Source organism: Strigops habroptila, chromosome 3 (genome assembly GCF_004027225.2).
Source record: "Strigops habroptila isolate Jane chromosome 3, bStrHab1.2.pri, whole genome shotgun sequence".
Lineage (NCBI taxonomy): Eukaryota > Metazoa > Chordata > Aves > Psittaciformes > Psittacidae > Strigops > Strigops habroptila.
In genome coordinates this window covers 58,392,390-58,408,492 of record NC_044279.2, presented here as the reverse complement: position 1 = coordinate 58,408,492, position 16,103 = coordinate 58,392,390, and the positions used below count along the sequence as shown (strand labels likewise).

Sequence of the window (16,103 nt, the reverse complement as noted above, 5' to 3'; positions counted from 1 at the left end):
CAGTATTCCACCACCCCTGCTTTGTGCCAAGATCACTGTCACAAGGATGTTTTACTTCCTTTTTTTTTTTTTTCCTGGAAGGGTAACTAACCTTTAGGACACTGCATTGTGGTTTACTTAATAAAGAGAAAAGATCTAAAAAAACCCAGGATTGGTTACCTTAATTTATGATGCAATGTTACAGAACCCACCAGGTAAATACCCGTCCTAAACAAGGAGCTGTGTGCCAGGAAGTTCTCACACTTTTTCAAACTGGTAACTTAAGGGCAATCCTACCTCTCCCTAAAGCCCAGAGTTGAGACCAAAAACCTTCCACATAGCTACCAAGCGTGTTTAGAAAGCAAATTCAATTTGAAACAATACCTCACTCAAGCTTTTGTGAACTTATAGCTCTAGAGAACACAATAATATCTGCAAGTTACCTTAAAGCACCTCTCCATGTTTTGCACCGAGTTACAAAGTGACACCGAGACAATGAAAGGATCCAAAAATAAACATGTAATGGGATTCGTATACCACTCAAACCCATTTAAATAGCTATGAAGTGTATCAACAGCAGAAATAATTTTTTATAAAATAAATTATATTTGATCTTTTAATCTAACTACCAGCTAACACTATTAAAAGACTACCATAACAAGAGGAAATATCCCCTATGCTATCAAGTATCATTTGCAGTGGGGCTAGAACTTACCAGTTTCTTGAAAGGGAAAATATCATACATTATTCTACAGTATTCCATGGATGATTCCACCGAACAGGTCCATAGCGATTTTGATATGGGTGCTATAGGTATAATTCCTTGGGTCCGATTCTTTACTAACATATCGAATTCCACATGTTGTCTGCAGGACTCTGCCATGTACGGGCAGTGATCCACAACGAAAACAGTTTTATGAGACTCAGAAAAGATTTTCATTTTCTTCCTAAAAGAAGCAGATATTAAAATCAGAACGAAATTGTACACGGCACGAAAAATCCCATCCAGATTACTGTGCAACTTACTAAGTATGAAAATTATCTTACTAGACTATGCAAGTTTCAAAGGTTACCTCTTATAGTATTCAGATTATGTATTGCATACATTAGCTCCTACAAAACTGTTCAGCTTTTTAAAAAAAAAAACCAACAAAACCAAAAACAAAATTCACAATTTAAGAATCTATTTACATATCCTCTAGAACTCTTACTAGTACGCATATTTAGAATACTAGATTTCGATTTCCTAGTCTCAGGAGGAAAAAAACAGAGAGAAGTGTACAGTATATAGTGTTGAAAAGGCAACACCAATGCACAGTATCACCTTCCCCACTTTTCTAATTAAAGGATACTTTTGGGGGAAAAAAAAGTATAGAAACTGCTTCCTATTTAAAGCTTATTTCCTAAAATAAGCAACATGGAAAAAAAGGTCATTTATAATTAGGCTATACAAACTTTGAAGCTGCATAAACGTCAGACTTCTAAGTAGATTTTTCAGCCTTCACTTTGCTAGATACATCTTCCTATTTTTAAATCAACATTTGCATCCATACTTTGATCTCTCACTGACAGGCACACCAAGTCTGAAATTATAATGTATGTGTTTCTTATCAAGCAAGACTCATAGGAGCAGCCTGGTATTTGTCCCAACTATGAAGCCTGAGAACTCTGCAATGAAGTGTGGTACATCTTCCTGCTTCACAACAGACTGGGTTTCGCTCTCCTGTAGCATCAGTGAAATGCTTCTGAAGCAACTATAACATCAGATCTTGTGTTAGGGTGGACATCATAACTTGGAGACCCAAACTACATATGAAAGTTAATCTTAAACTAGTGCTACTTAGACCACTAATCTCAGATCAAACACTCCTCAAATTCACTCAACTTCTAGATGCTTCCGTAACATTTCTAATATAAAAATCCATTTTGTCCACACAAATGCTGATTAATTACAGACGATACAAAACCAAAGACATATGAGCTCATTTAATAAACTTAAATATTAAAACAACAAGGACTGCGAATGCTCCATCTCTGGCAGTGTTCAGGGTCAGGCTGGACTGGGTCTTGAGCGACATGGTGTCCCTATCTGTGGCAGGGGGTTGAAACTAGATGACCTTAAGGTCCTTTCCAACCCGAACCGTTCCGTGATTCTATGACTTACACAAGCCGGACTGAGTTCAGAATCTTGTTGGGGGGGGTGGGATGATGGGGTGATTTCCCTCAGCAACAGGTGCAGCTGCCAGGGCACAGTTCACCTCTTTCGGCCGCAGCCAAGCGCCAGCCCAGTGGTCCCGGCCCAAGAATTTGCCTGTTATGTTTAGCCTGGCAGAGCGCCTGGGGGGCCGGGGAAGCTCCTCGGGGCAGGCAGGCAGAAGGGGCGGGCGGGGTGTGGAGGAGGCGAGGTCGGTGCCCGCCCGCAGGCCCGAGGCAGGGGAAGAAAAGCGTTTCTTACCTGGGCCGGCTCCTCCTTTGATGCAGAAGTCCCGGCCCCGCTCCGCGGCGCGCCCGGGCCCGGCCGCGGGCTCGCTCCGAGGAGGAGGAGGAGGGATGAGGCCCGCGGGACGCCCTAGACAGGGTCGGGCGCGGACGCCTCCTCCCGGGCGACCTCCATGCCCCTCCGCCCGCTTCCTCCTCCGCCGGCGGCTCCGCGGCGAGCGCGGGGCCCAGCTCCTGCCTCCGCGACCGGCGCCCGCGGGGGTGGGAGAAGCGGCCGAAGCCCCCCCCGCTCCGCCCACCCCTGAGGCCGCGGGACCCCCGCGCGGCCACTTACGCCGCTGGCACCACGGCTCCCCCAGCGCTGGCGGGGGGAGCGCCTCTCCCCTTCCTCCCTCCTTCCGCCCGTCCCCGCTGCGCTCCCCGGCCGCGGCGGCGCCAGCCACCTGGACCGCGGCGGCCGCAGGCCGGGCTCACTCGCCCCCCATAACTGCCTCAGCCCCTGCGCCCGGCCGTCCGCCACTTCCCTCACGCCGCGCAGGAGGAGGAGGAGCCGGCGAGCGGCAGTCTCGCGAGGCGCAGTGATCCCGCTCCCCGCCTCGCACCGACCCAACCCGCTCCGCCTCAGCCCCGCGGCCCGCCGCCATTTGACAGCGGGGCGGGCCAGTCCGCGCCGGTCGGGGCTGCACCCCCGGCGCCGGGCGCTGCCGCAGCCGCCGGCCATGAGTGAGTGCTGATGAGCGGGGAAGGGGCGTTTGAGAGGGGGGTGGTCAGTACTGCTGGGCGCTTGGGAGCTCACTGGGCTCGTGTGGGGGCACGCGGGGAGCTTTGGGGGCGGGATATCATGAGGGGTGCCAGGCGAGGGACCCTTCTTCAGCCCTCCCGCGTTCGCCGTGTCGCGGCAGTGTGCCGCTGTCGCGACAGTCGTGACTGCCATGCCTCAGTGTTGGAGGCCTGGGCGGCCCCCGAGCGGCGGGGTGCCTGCAGGTGTGCCCGGCGTGTGGCCGTGCGCCGCCCCGGCACCGTTTTCGGTTCCGGCCTGTGTGCGCTGTGGGGGGCTCCCGTCGCGCGTTGGGCGGCGGTGGGGGCTCGGCTTTGTCGCGGGTAGTGCTCACAGGCATCTGCACCCAGCCTGGAACAAGTAGAAACTGCGGCGAGGTTCGGCCCTGCAGAGCTGGTCGCTGTGGAGAGGGACGATCCCATGCACTAAGCTATGGGGAAAGGTAGTTTTCAGTAAGGATACAAAAAAAAGAGACGGAAAACTAGAGGAAGGCAATAGCAGCGCAGAAATCTTTATTATTTGCTGTTGGTTTGTTGTTTATTTTTTAAAGGGCAGCCAAATTTGATAATGAAAGCAATTAGGAAATAGCAGGAAGTGACAGGAAATGAATATGCAGTACCAGTGTTGCTATGCCGTTTAAGTTGTTGCTCTTGCTACCTGTTGACCCTGTTGGTAAGATTGCAGACTAACAAATCTGCAGCTGGGCATGGCTTGTAGGGTAGAGTTCAGGAGCCACCACGTTTAGCAGCTATAGTCCTCATGCTCGTTAAAAGAACAATATACAATAAGAATTAATTTAAGTCAATTATATTTGATTAATTGGGGGTTTTCCCCAAACGTCCAGGTTAACTCACAGATTTAGATCTATTTTAGGATAAGACAAAAGATTTGTTTTTCACAGGCAGCCAGATGAGCAACTAGAGCGAATTTTAAATTCCAAGAATTAGGGCCAGCCTCTTGCCCACAGGAATCACAGTCAAGATTTGGAGCCACTATGAATTACTATGATACAAATAATGATTCTCCTTTATGAAGTAAAAATCCTGCCTGAACACAGAAGGTGGGCTCTGGCCTGCTGAAGCTGCTGCACAGTGACAGTGGATAGTCACTGCAGGTTCCGCAACTCACTCGCTGTGTAAAAGAACACCGGTGGCTTTGCTACAGACGGGTTTCTTTTCGTCTGGTGTGGCTGGGTTGGATCAAAACGAGAAAGCGCACAGGAGGGTGAATGTGCCCTGTGTTTAAAAATTTGTGTTGATGCATACAAATTGTCAGAGGTGTTAACTGCATTATAGTCTGAGGGCCAGATGGATTCCAAGCTCATGGAGAGGCCTGAGAGGCTTTGCTTTACACTGGCTAGAGAATTCATGACCCATGAATTGAGTTAAAGACTGCTCTTCAGATTCTCCTCAAATATTGGTCTGATTAAATCAATTTCTGCAAAGCTGAGCCAGCTAGTGTGGGAAGTCATCTTTTGCCTGTCATATTTTTGTAGTCCAGTGAGAATCTGAGGCCAGAACTGGAAGGAGAAATGAGGAGCAAGAAAAGCAGATCCTTAAAAACAACACAGTATGATTCCTTTCCACGTAATGTTTAAAATAGCTAAACCAGATTGAATAAATGTGATAATGCACCAGCCTGCTGAAGAACTTGACTTGTTAGCTCAGATACATACATGCATCATATGGAAATTAAAATGAAAACTCTCGGGAAGGATTTAACATTATGAATGTCTATAGGAAACTTATACATGCCAAAATGCTGATGCTTTCGATAACGCCTGGATCCCAGAAAACACAGGTTGAAACCATTGTGCTCTGTGCATACACGAAGGTCACTTTCTGAAGCTCCTTTCTCAGCAAATAAGTCTCAACCTTTCTGTGATGGCAGGGTCCCTGAAAGGCCCTTATTTAGTTCACAGAAAAAGTGAACTAAATGCTTTTGTATTACCTGTGCTTCTCGAAGCTAATGAAATTACCAAATTACAATGGTTTTGAGCGGTTAGATCTTACAGCATGTTCTGGGAGCATGAGAGCTCTTCAGAGAGAGCATTCCATACCATGCTCTTGCTCAGTTTTGCCCCACCTTAGTACGTGATGGAAGGTTATTCCTGCTATGTTCGTAAATCTTTTGAGGGAAATGGTGGAATTTCTGGTGTTTGAAATACCCTTACTTGTACTACTTACCCGGAACAGTGGGAAAAGGTCAGGTGAGGAAAATGTGAGGGTTTCTTTAAGCTTGGCTAAAATGATTTGCAAAGATGCCTAAGAAAGTTAGAAAATCAACATGGAGCAGTTTGTTTTTCCTGTAGCTCAGGAAAGGGTCACTGACCTTTTATGCTTAGAAAAATCTCTCCTTTGCCAAGCAGCCTGGCTAAGGACTGGATTTAGTTGGTTCTTTCAGTACCTTAGGAAGTTTCCTGAAACAAATCTTGTATCAGGAAGGCCCATAACTAATAAGCCTCTGTTGTTGCTGCCTGATTGCTGAAACACAGTTCAAGGAGTTTAAGCAGATTTCCGTTTCCGTAGAACAAGTGCCAGGTTTCTTAAAAGAAAACAAAAACTTAGGCTGAAAATCTCAGTCTTGAAACTTGATCTATCAAACATGAGCATGACAAAATTCAGTGTAAAGGCCAGTAGTCTGGAAATGCTTTTATGCGTAAGCATTTTGCAAGTTTAGCAATTCTAGCAATAGGTAATTTCTGCTAACTACTGCAATTAGAAGGCTGGTATTTTAGCTATGCAGTCAGTTCTTTTTCTTAGCCGAGTCGCTGTCTTTATCCTGCTGAAAACTTTACAGTTCCATTCCATGCAGTGAAACATGATGTTTGTGTTCTTTTTACAGACACGGAGAGAACACGAGCCTTTCGTTTTCTGTTTATTACCTGAGTATCTATTGTGTCAGTTTGAGCTCTTCCTTCTCTGCTGATTTAATGCATCAAAATCTTCCAGTCCACTGTAGTCCTTTAGCATCATTGTCTTTTGTGCTGGAGTTCTACTTCTCAAATATCTTGAAGTATATCTGACTGGTAGGAGGGCACATTAAAAAAAAAAAAAAAGATAGTATTGAAAAAATGAAATAGTTATGTAATCATATTTTTCTCTGCTACTTACAGAAGAACATGCACATGTGCTGCTCCGTATGTTCAATAGTTTTACTTTGGCATTTGGTGTGTTGATACTCTCCTCCAAACACAGAGTTTACTTTCATTTCCTTGCTCTGATGTGTGGTCTCAACAGCAATTAAAAAGGAGGAAAAGGAAAGGCAGACTTTAGGGAATACTTGAGGCATAATTTCTTCCTACTCCTAAAATACTACAAAATGGATGTTTCTGAGGAAAAGGTTTATTCAGCTGCTTTAGTCTAGGAATATATATATATTTCACATAGATAGCTGTTCTCTGTGTAGCAAACAGGTGGTGGCATGAAAATAACACGTTTCTAATCTTTAGAAATGAGTTGCACAATCGAAAAAGCCTTAGCAGATGCGAAAGCACTGGTGGAACGGCTGAGGGAGCATGACAACGCAGCGGAAGCTCTCATTGAACAGACTACAGCTCTTAACAAACGGGTTGAGGCAATGAAACAGGTTTGTTTTCCAAATTTGTTTCCTCCATGAAGAGAACAACATGGAAACACATAATTTAAGATAATTTTTGTGTGCTACTGTACAGTGTAAAACCAGTGTGTTATTTGATTAATGCTTTAATGCCATACTAGGTATTTTCATTAGAGGTGTGACTATAATCTAAAAATAGGTTGTTTATATATTTAGTTTGATCGTGTGAAGAAGTTTCTGTAACTCTACCTTAAATATTGAAATTGGCATTTATTTGAAGAACACTGGTAGAAATTGGGTTGGTATCTTACAAACCATTGTGTGGTGTCTTGTGCTTTGCTCTGCTGTGAAACTACTTGTTTTATTAATTTCAACATGCACGTGTAATCGTATTGAGGCCCTATCATGCTTTCCTCTGTTCAGAATACTTTTAACTTTTCACTGCCTCCTTTTGTTTCAAAGTAGCCTCGTAGGCTTTTTTTGTGATCAGTTCCATGCTGATATTAAGCTATTCAAAGCAGGTCATTAGACTTTTCACTAGAAAACTCCTGAAAAAGCATTAAGGTGTCTACTGACTTTCCATATGAAGTTCATCCTGTCATTTTAACAGACCACAGGACATGTTAATGGGCCTATAAAGTAATAAAATCCTGCATGTGCTTTGTCCCCGTAAAACCAGTCATGCAGAGGCTTCATGACTTCGAATTGAGAGCACTAAACTTACCCATTTGCCGAGAGTCAGGATCCCTTCGTTCAGGTCCACGGGACTTGTACCCGTACAACCTTGGGGTTTAAGGTATTGGGAAGCCACAGTAAATATCTAGAGGTTAATACCTCGTGGGTTTTCTTCACCATATGTATATCAGTTTTAAATTACTTGATGGTGAACTTGACCTGCATTAATTGAAGGTTAACTAATGCCCTCTGCACACATCTAAGGTATGAAGTATGTATGAAACAAAGGTGATACTTTTGTGTCTGTAAAGGGCAGTATGTTAGCAACACCCTCAGAGGTATTTTTGTTTGTTTAACATTATTATTTTAAAACCAAGCTTTATCTTGCTGGTTACAGACTTCGACTGACAGAACGGCTCCTTAGTGACTTGCTGATTAATGCTTGCCTTTGGTTACTTCAATATGTTGTGGTTGGTTTCTTTTGGTTTTGTTTTTCCAATAACTAGTACCAAGAAGAAATTCAAGAGCTTAATGAAGTAGCAAGACATCGTCCTCGGTCTACATTAGTGATGGGTATCCAACAAGAAAACAGACAGATTAGGGAACTGCAACAGGAAAATAAAGGTAAAGTGATGCTCTATCGTTTTCAAGTTCCAACCTGCACCACTGGAATCAGTGACACTTTCACCATTGATCTGTTTCAAAACAACTGTTGTTGAAGAAACTTTTTCTTCTAGTCTCAGTTCGTCAGTTTAACTAATCATAACACAATCTAATAAAGAGTCCTAATGTCCAACCACTGGGGCTAGGATTGACAAAAAGTGAGAGTTGTAGAAAATTACTTTTTCTGTCCTTATCTAATATTTAGCACAAGTGAGGAGATAAATAGAACTTAATTCTGCAATATAGGTATCTGTTTGGAAATGTGTTTCCTACTTCTAAAAATAACTAATTTAGGAGTAGTCAGGACAAATTGTAGCGTAAGCACAGTAGTATAATTCCTTCTGGAATTCTGTACAGTAGGAATTAACTGTTCCTCCTGGAATACCTTACTTATTCTAACAATTATATTCAGCAAAAGTTTTAATGATCTCAATTTGTATGAATCACGTCTTATCTCAGGAGTTATTTGTCCTTTGACTTAGTATATTTTGAACACGAGCATTTTTTAACTCTTATTTTATCAGATTAAAACAGATCTGTAAATTTCTTTCTAGCTTTTGTACAGTTTTGCTTATAGCAGCTAGAGTAAAGAGGCTCAGCTACACTCAAGATGGCTTATGTCAGCTAGAGGGACTGAATATAAAGTTGTATTAACAAAAGTCCTGTGTTTCTGACAAGAATTTTCCCAGGGCAGTCACCACTGAAGACATCTGCAGAGCCCACATAGATTTTATGGTGCAAGGAGAGGGAACACTTGATTAAGGCTTATTTCAGTTTTCTCAAGCTGAAGTACTTTTGTATTTTGTTTCAATTCTTCTCTGTTAAGCTCTAACTGAATTTAAAATTATTTTGGTAGAACTGCGCACATCTCTTGAAGAACACCAGTCTGCTCTGGAACTCATAATGAGCAAGTACAGAGAACAGATGTTTAGGTTGCTTATGGCGAGCAAAAAGGATGATCCAAGTATAATAATGAAGTTAAAAGAGCAACATTCCAAGGTAATAACTTAATTGTTTGGTTGGCAGGGTTTTTTTCCTTTGTTTTTCTTAGATAACACTTAAGTTAGTTTGTAGTGGGTCAGTTTAAAGCTCACTTTGTCTCCGTTTTTGTTTCGTTGTACTAGCAAGTCCTAACTTTTATAATCCAGTCCATGAAACACAAAGAGGAACTTGATCAGTCAAGTCAGCCTTACTAGGTTCTCATTTGCTTAAGCTTTTAACAAGTAGCATTTCATTACTGTATCGTACTTCTTTTGTTTTGCTTCGCTCTTTAAGGCAACTGCCCTCTTATATTTCCACGGGCCACAGAACTCAGTAATTCAGACATTTAGACTGGCTTTAACTTACGCTTGTGACTCCAATAAATAATCAGTAAACCTGTGGCTACTGGGGAGAGTAGGAGGAGTAAGCTTTTTAAATTCAATATTCTTTTTTTTTCTTTTTTTTCCTAAATATCATAAATTTAAAAGAAAAAGGATTTAAAAGCCCTTTTGAATGGCGAATAACTGAACATACACTTCTCTTCTTTCCTGCTTCAAGCCTCGGTTCTTGTTTCAGTACTGATCAGGATTGCTAAGTAGAATCTAGGGCAGCCTGAGGTGCTTGAAGGGTGATGAAGGTTGCTGGTGAAAGATTGCTTCATCTTATGGCTTTTGAAAACTAGAAAAGCAAAGTGCTGTTAAGCAACATTTTTGTAAGCTATTGTGAATGAGGTGTATGTATGAGTATTCAGTAGCTTCATATATGATTAATATATGTTTTTATAGCATTAATATATTGTTTAGGGTTTTTTCATGTATTTTGAGGAAAACTCATGATTTTAGGTCACTAACAGATCTAAACAGGACCTTTCTAACACAGCATTATATTACATTTTAAATACAACGTAATCATCGGAGAGCAGTGTAACTGCGTAAATAAATGTTAGTTCTAAGTGTTTAATAATCTTTGACCTCAACAAACTAAGTCTGCAAAGCAGAGTTAGGGTCTACATCCTGGGAAGACAAAGTTTAAGAATTTGGTGCTTGCTTATTTCCTTAAAAATCACACGTATGTAATTAGTGGCATTGAAATCAATGGGGCTACTTAGATTGGTATCAAAAAAATTACTGGATTAGAACTACATCTTGAACATAAACTCCTAAAAACTGACAGCTATATATCTTTATCAAAAGCAGTTACCTTAGCACATAATATAACATATCTTACAGCCTCATGAGTACCAAGACAAGAGGGTAAAGTTACATCTGTCCTGAAATGGACTTGGAAATCCCATTTCAGGAACACTTCTGTGGATGAAAAGCTTGGGGGGGATGGGGGAGGAGAGAAAATATCAAACAATGTTATTTAAACAGGAGATACAGGCTTCAACATTTTGGTTAAATCATATCCCACAATAATGCCTGGTTAAGAGGATTTATCACCCTTAACCTGACACTTTGAATTTCTGGAATTTCATTCTTTATTCTTCTGATCAACCTTCACATTCAATAAGATTGAACAATCTTGAAGTAGTTTTTAAATACTTCTCTCTTGTTAACTAAAAAAAAATCTGTCACACCTAAGGAATGAATCTCACTGGTACCAGTAGCTGCTGTTCTCTCAAGTGCCAGCTATTAACTTCAGTGCCTATTTACAAAAGATTATTACAAAATCATTGATTTCAGTAGATCAGCAAGCACCTCCTTTAAACAGAGGAACAGTTTCTTTTATGTTGTATGCAAGAGAAATGTGTGTCTTGGTAGTAATGACCCTGATCAAAGTGTCCTGTTTGTATCTGCTCAGCTGAAACAAGGCCTAAAACCATTTTTTTTATTCTCTTTGGAGAATAAAACCCCACAATATATGGCAAACAAAAAAAAAAGAGAGAAATGCAAAGAGCGTTCATAGATGTTTGAGGCTATATTTGTCACTTTCATTGCGTTCTTTGGCATTACAGCATCAAAGTTTTGCATGTGTGCTTTCCAGAGTAGGACCCTACACTTCTGTGTTAGCGTCTGATCTAACACTAGTGACTTTGGAACAGGTCCTGAATCATATTGATCAAGAGGCCACATAAGCTGGCAAAGTAGGAAGTAGAGAGGACAGCAGTCGGTATATCTAAAACCCACTAACTCCTTCGCAGCCCTTCTCAAGGGTACATCCTCACCAACTCATTCTTTACCACTGATCACAGCTTTCTTTCAGGCTAAATATAGGTTTTTGTTGAAAAAAACCAATGTCTCATCTCATCACCTTCTGTGGAAACAGAGAAGAAAATAAAGATTTACAGCAAGTTTTATCCCCATCCCTCCCCCTTCCTCTCCCCTGCTCTGAGTGGGTGTTTAATAAGTAAACAGCTGAACAACAGCTTTGGCAATTGAGGTGCCAGAGAGGAAAGGATGGAAAGGGCTGACGTTCATTTTAGTAAAGTATATTTGGGTCAGATCAAGTTTATGATTCAAAGAGAGGCAGTTCTTCATGGTAGCTTAATCATTTCTGGTAGTTTAAAGGCAAGCTGATCATCTGCTAGATGTGTGGACCTTCAGACAAACTCATAATTTAAAAGTGGGATTTAACTTCAGTCTATAATGTTCTTCATTTTAGTCCTGCTGTTCTGTTTTCGCCAATATTAGTTAGTAACTACTGTGAATTTTGGCCAAAGGTCAGGTCAGACACAAATAGGCCGACATGATAGTTGGTCAGTTAAGACAAATATTTTAATGGTGTTTCCAGAAGCTTTTATTTTTTATTGTCTTCTCCTCAACTTGTCCTTTATTCCAACTTTACTATCGTAGAATCAGAGAACGGTTTATGTTGAAAGGGACCTTACAGATCATCTAATTCCAACCCCCCTGCCATGGGCAGGGACACCTTCCACTAGACCAGGTTGCTCCAAGCCCTGTCCAACCTGGCCTTGAACACTGCCAGGGATGGGGCAGCCGCAGCTTCTCCGGGCAATCTGTGCCAATGTCTCACCACCCTCACAGGGAAGAACTTCTTCCTAATGTCTAATCTAAATCTCCCATCTTCCAGTTTAAAGCCATTCCCCCTTGTCCTGTCACTACATGCCCTTGTAAAAACGTCCCTCTCCAGATTTCTTGTTGGCCCCCTTTAGGTACTGGAAGACTGTTATAGGGTGTCCTGGAACCTTCTCTTCTCCAGGCTGAATAAGCCCAACTCTCTCAGCCTGTCTTCATAGCAGAGGTGCTCCAGCCCTGTCATCACCTTTGTGGACTCTTCTGGATTTTCTCCCAGCAGCTCCGTGTCCTTTTTATGTTGAGGACACCAGAACTGCACCCAGTACTCCAGGTGGGGTCTCAGGAGAGCGAAGCAGAGCGGTAGAATCACCTCCCTTGACCTGCTGATCACACTCCTTTTGATGCAGCCCAGCACATGGTTGGCTGCAAATGCACACTGCTGGATCATGTTGAGCTGCTTGTCAACCAACACCCCCGTCACTGTTTACTTTTTATGTTGTAGGAGCTGCAAGTGCATGTGGACCAAATTACAGAAATGGCAGCAGTAATGAGGAAAGCCATTGAAATCGATGAAAAGCATGGTTGTAAAGAGCAGGAACGAATCCTTCAGCTTGAAGTAAGTACGAAAGCAAAACAGCAATGGCACCAAGAGCAAGGCAGTAAATATTATCACAGTTATTTCTATTCAGTTACTTTATCTCTTACGAGTTACTGTATCAGTCACTCACACTGCCATTTTGTTACACTTTCCTTGTTGGAGGAGTGTAAGTGCTAAGCCCCTTATGGCTTAGCCTCAAGTCTTGCATAGGTGATACCAATCACTGATGTCTGGTGATAAAGAATTTACGTATTGGCTTAAGCTTTCTCTTTTTTGAAGTGTCCAAGAGTGTAACCAAAAGCTAGGAAATGATACAAATTGATCCTAATGAAGGCATAGGGTGCAAATAATAATACCTATACCTTTGGCTTTTAAATATTAATATTTTTAATAATAATGTGCCTTTGGGGGGATTCTCAGTTGCTTAGCGTTGGAGGATCCACACTTTTGCTCTTTGATTAAGTGCTAGCAAAGCAGTTAATTACGGGACAGCATACGTGGAAAGAACAGGAGATGTTACTTTTAAATGCAACTTAATCACCCTTTTCTTAACTATCTTTGTGTTTTCAGCTTGTTTTTTAGTGCTTAATGTTCATTCAAGAGAGCAAGAGGGTCAGAAACCTAAAGTTCTCAGTTTTAGAATGTAACATAGCACTACCTGACTGCAAATCAGTATTTTAATCCTTTTACATATATTTGCAGTGGAGGGGAGGTTGTTAATGGAGTTATCTTGACTTCTTTGTGGAGTTCTGTTAAATACCTTTTTCTTTCTCCGGTTACAGCAGGAAAACAAAGGCTTGAGAGAAATTCTTCAAATAACCAGAGAGTCATTTCTGAACCTCAAGAAAGAAGATGCATCAGAGAGCACATCTCTGTCAGGATTAGTAACAAGCAGTGATTTGAGCCTGAGGAAAAGCTGAAGATTGTGGAAGCCCGCAAGCTTCAATTGCACACTCTACAAACTGAGTATCAGGGGTCACTTGTCAAGCACTTGTTACTGAATAGGGCACCAGCAAGCTAATGCATCTTAAACTGCAGTTTAGTGGCTTTTATACTGTGTAAGACAAACTACAATTGGTATTCTACAAAAGCCTTAGGGACGGATTAATTGCCATAGATCTAACTTCCATAGGAAATGGACTCATGCACTTGCCCCATTGGAAATTCTTTTTATATGACCTCATTTTACAGATAAAAGACAAGATTTCACAGAATTTAGCTAAATTCTTGCTCATGCAAAGTGTGCCTGTTAAATAATGAAGGTAAGCTTTAAAGTCTGATCTCTGGCTAAAAAGTAATAACTTATGAATATGCTTTGTGCATGATCCACATCATGTTTTTTCCTTTTAGTGTGTTTTTAATAGATTCTCATTTTGCAACAAACCTGTTTAATGGAAAGCGTGCACAGGCAGCCTAAAACATAAGGATGCCTGTGATTTAGCCTGTTCAAATAGAAGGTTGATTGTCCAAACATAAGCAATGTTTTTGCTGTTGTTCAGTATTTCTTTGTTGAAATTGAACAGGATTCTTTAAAACATGCCTGCTTAATTGTATTTTCAAAACATGAAAGGAGCTGCTCCCGCTTTGTTGGTTTCTGGAACACAGGTGGCACAGTATAATTCTGCCTTCGCTTTTACTTTTATGAGAGAAAACTAGGCTCAGATCTCTGTAAGTAAGAAGCCACAGTAGTCCCATCTATTTCTTCTCGGATTGCCTGCCCAAACTTCCTGACTGGGAAATGGCAATTTGAAAGCACCTGAGCAGCAGCAGCATTTCTGCAATCAGTTGGCAGCCTGCAATCAGTACTCTTCATTTTTCATTCTTAAGTACTAAATAGTCATCAGGAAGGTTTTTAAGTAAGTTCCAGGTACGTGTTACGTTTGCACTAGGGCAAGTTTCACTATGCTATACTGACAAATAGACTGCTCACTTTTAATCCTGCAATACTTGCAGAAGTGAAGAGGAATTAGCTTTTCTAGATCAAAGTGCAGCTGATGTTGTATGCAGATCTGATGGATGTGCTACACAAGACAGGCTTGTAGTAAAGAGATGCCAAAATACTTCATATTTGGCTTTTGTTTGTCTGACTATCCCTTCTTGATCTAGGCAGCAAGAACACTCCTACTATTGACAGGTATCATCACTTTTTGTCCAGCATATTAGTGTATTCTTTCCTTGGAAAGCACACTCAAAAGCAGCGGAGTGAAAGCTTTCAACCACAGACAACTGTAGATCTATAAATGCCACCTGCAGTTGAGTATTTTGGCTGTTTAATACCTCACGTAGCAAAATGAGTTGAACCCCTGTTCTGAAATCAGCTGTTAATCAGATTTGATTTTCAGTTGCGACAATGCAGAAAGAATTAAGCACCAAACACTTTGAAGTGTGTCACTTTCAAATACCATTTCCCTTTGACTCGGTACAGCTTCCCTGGGCTCAAGGTAAACTCTCCCCAGCTCTAAGGGTGAACTTCCAGGGCCCAATAGACTCATTTACAGGGAACTTAATATGTTTTTTTTCTGTTGCTGCCCCCCTTCCAATAGTACTTTTAAGAGGAAAAAGTGAAGTGGTGGCAAAGGAGTGTTTGGCAGATAGATGCTGGTTTTCAATGAACCAATCCAGATGGGAGGAAATGCAGTTGAAAGGACAGAGAAATTCATGCTCTCCCCATTTTTACAGCACTTTTTTTATAGGTTGAGGAATTGCTATTTCTCTTTCCTGAGCACCTCAGCCTCTTTCTAGGCTTAAGAATATATTGAGGACATTCATGTACATGGGAAAACAAAAAGTTTTAACCATTTCCAAGCTTACTGAACACCTGGGGGGAATTTTTTGGAGAGCATTTGAGCTCAAGCACAGAACAGCCTTGTCTGCTATTAGCATCTGTAAAACCTTGCCAATGCTGCTCTTGTTTAGATTTCACGTTCCTGCTGTAGCTTGCAAGCTGGTGACTTATCCTTTTTTCAATGGAGTATTTTGTTGTTGCAAACACCCAAGAAAGTTGGGGTTCAGTTGATTAAGTTATTCCTTTTGTAAGTGTCTTTTCAGCCATTGACAGGTCTCAGACATTTATATCCATTTAATGCTGTTTCCTGGCTGGCTGGTTTGTCTTTCAAGATCAGTGTCCAGCACTGTATAGCAGAGAGGGGGTGTTAGTCTGTGGCAGTTCTTTAAGGTTGCTCTATTATGAAATAATGCTTGATTAGTGTTTATTTTTGTAAAGAAAAATGTGACTTAATTTATCTACTCCTAGTCTTCACATTTGATACGTCTCCCCTTTCATCCCCCTGACCTGCTCACTTTAGGATTTTACAGAACCTTCACGGTGTGTGGAGTGACTATTTTTCATTGCATACCTGTTATTTTTGTAATGCAGATGGCTTGAAAAGAATTTATGGCTAGAATTGTGTACTGTACAGTAAACTTATTTTATCAATAAAGCTGACTGAAAAGA

At 41.6% G+C, this 16,103-nt stretch overlaps 2 protein-coding genes across 3 annotated transcripts in view; one reads left to right on the top strand and one right to left on the bottom strand.

Moving 5' to 3' along the window:
* INTS13 (integrator complex subunit 13) overlaps positions 1-2,957 on the bottom strand; it is a 21,343-nt gene extending 18,386 nt beyond the window's left edge. The window contains exons 1-2 of one of the 2 annotated variants that reach the window (XM_030481115.2): positions 2,435-2,957; positions 695-926 (exon numbers count right to left, since the gene is read on the bottom strand). In XM_030481115.2, the coding sequence (XP_030336975.1) occupies positions 695-919 (225 nt within the window). In that variant the 5' untranslated portion in view covers positions 920-926; positions 2,435-2,957. The remainder of the gene's footprint in view (positions 1-694; positions 927-2,434) is intronic. The other variant, XM_030481116.2, reaches the window with a different exon arrangement.
* FGFR1OP2 (FGFR1 oncogene partner 2) lies at positions 2,565-16,103 on the top strand. The gene is made up of 6 exons (XM_030481112.2): positions 2,565-3,141; positions 6,648-6,784; positions 7,936-8,053; positions 8,949-9,091; positions 12,554-12,667; positions 13,432-16,103. Exons 1-6 carry the CDS (start codon positions 3,138-3,140, stop codon positions 13,567-13,569), a joined length of 654 nt encoding a protein of 217 aa, XP_030336972.1. The 5' UTR covers positions 2,565-3,137; the 3' UTR covers positions 13,570-16,103.

What these genes read in the sequence shown, in the direction of transcription:
- FGFR1OP2 (XM_030481112.2), top strand. An exon ending in GGGTTGAGGCAATGAAACAG is followed by an intron (nt 6,785 to 7,935) that starts GTTTGTTTTCCA and finishes TCCAATAACTAG; the next exon opens with TACCAAGAAGAAATTCAAGA. An exon ending in ACTGCAACAGGAAAATAAAG is followed by an intron (nt 8,054 to 8,948) that starts GTAAAGTGATGC and finishes TTATTTTGGTAG; the next exon opens with AACTGCGCACATCTCTTGAA.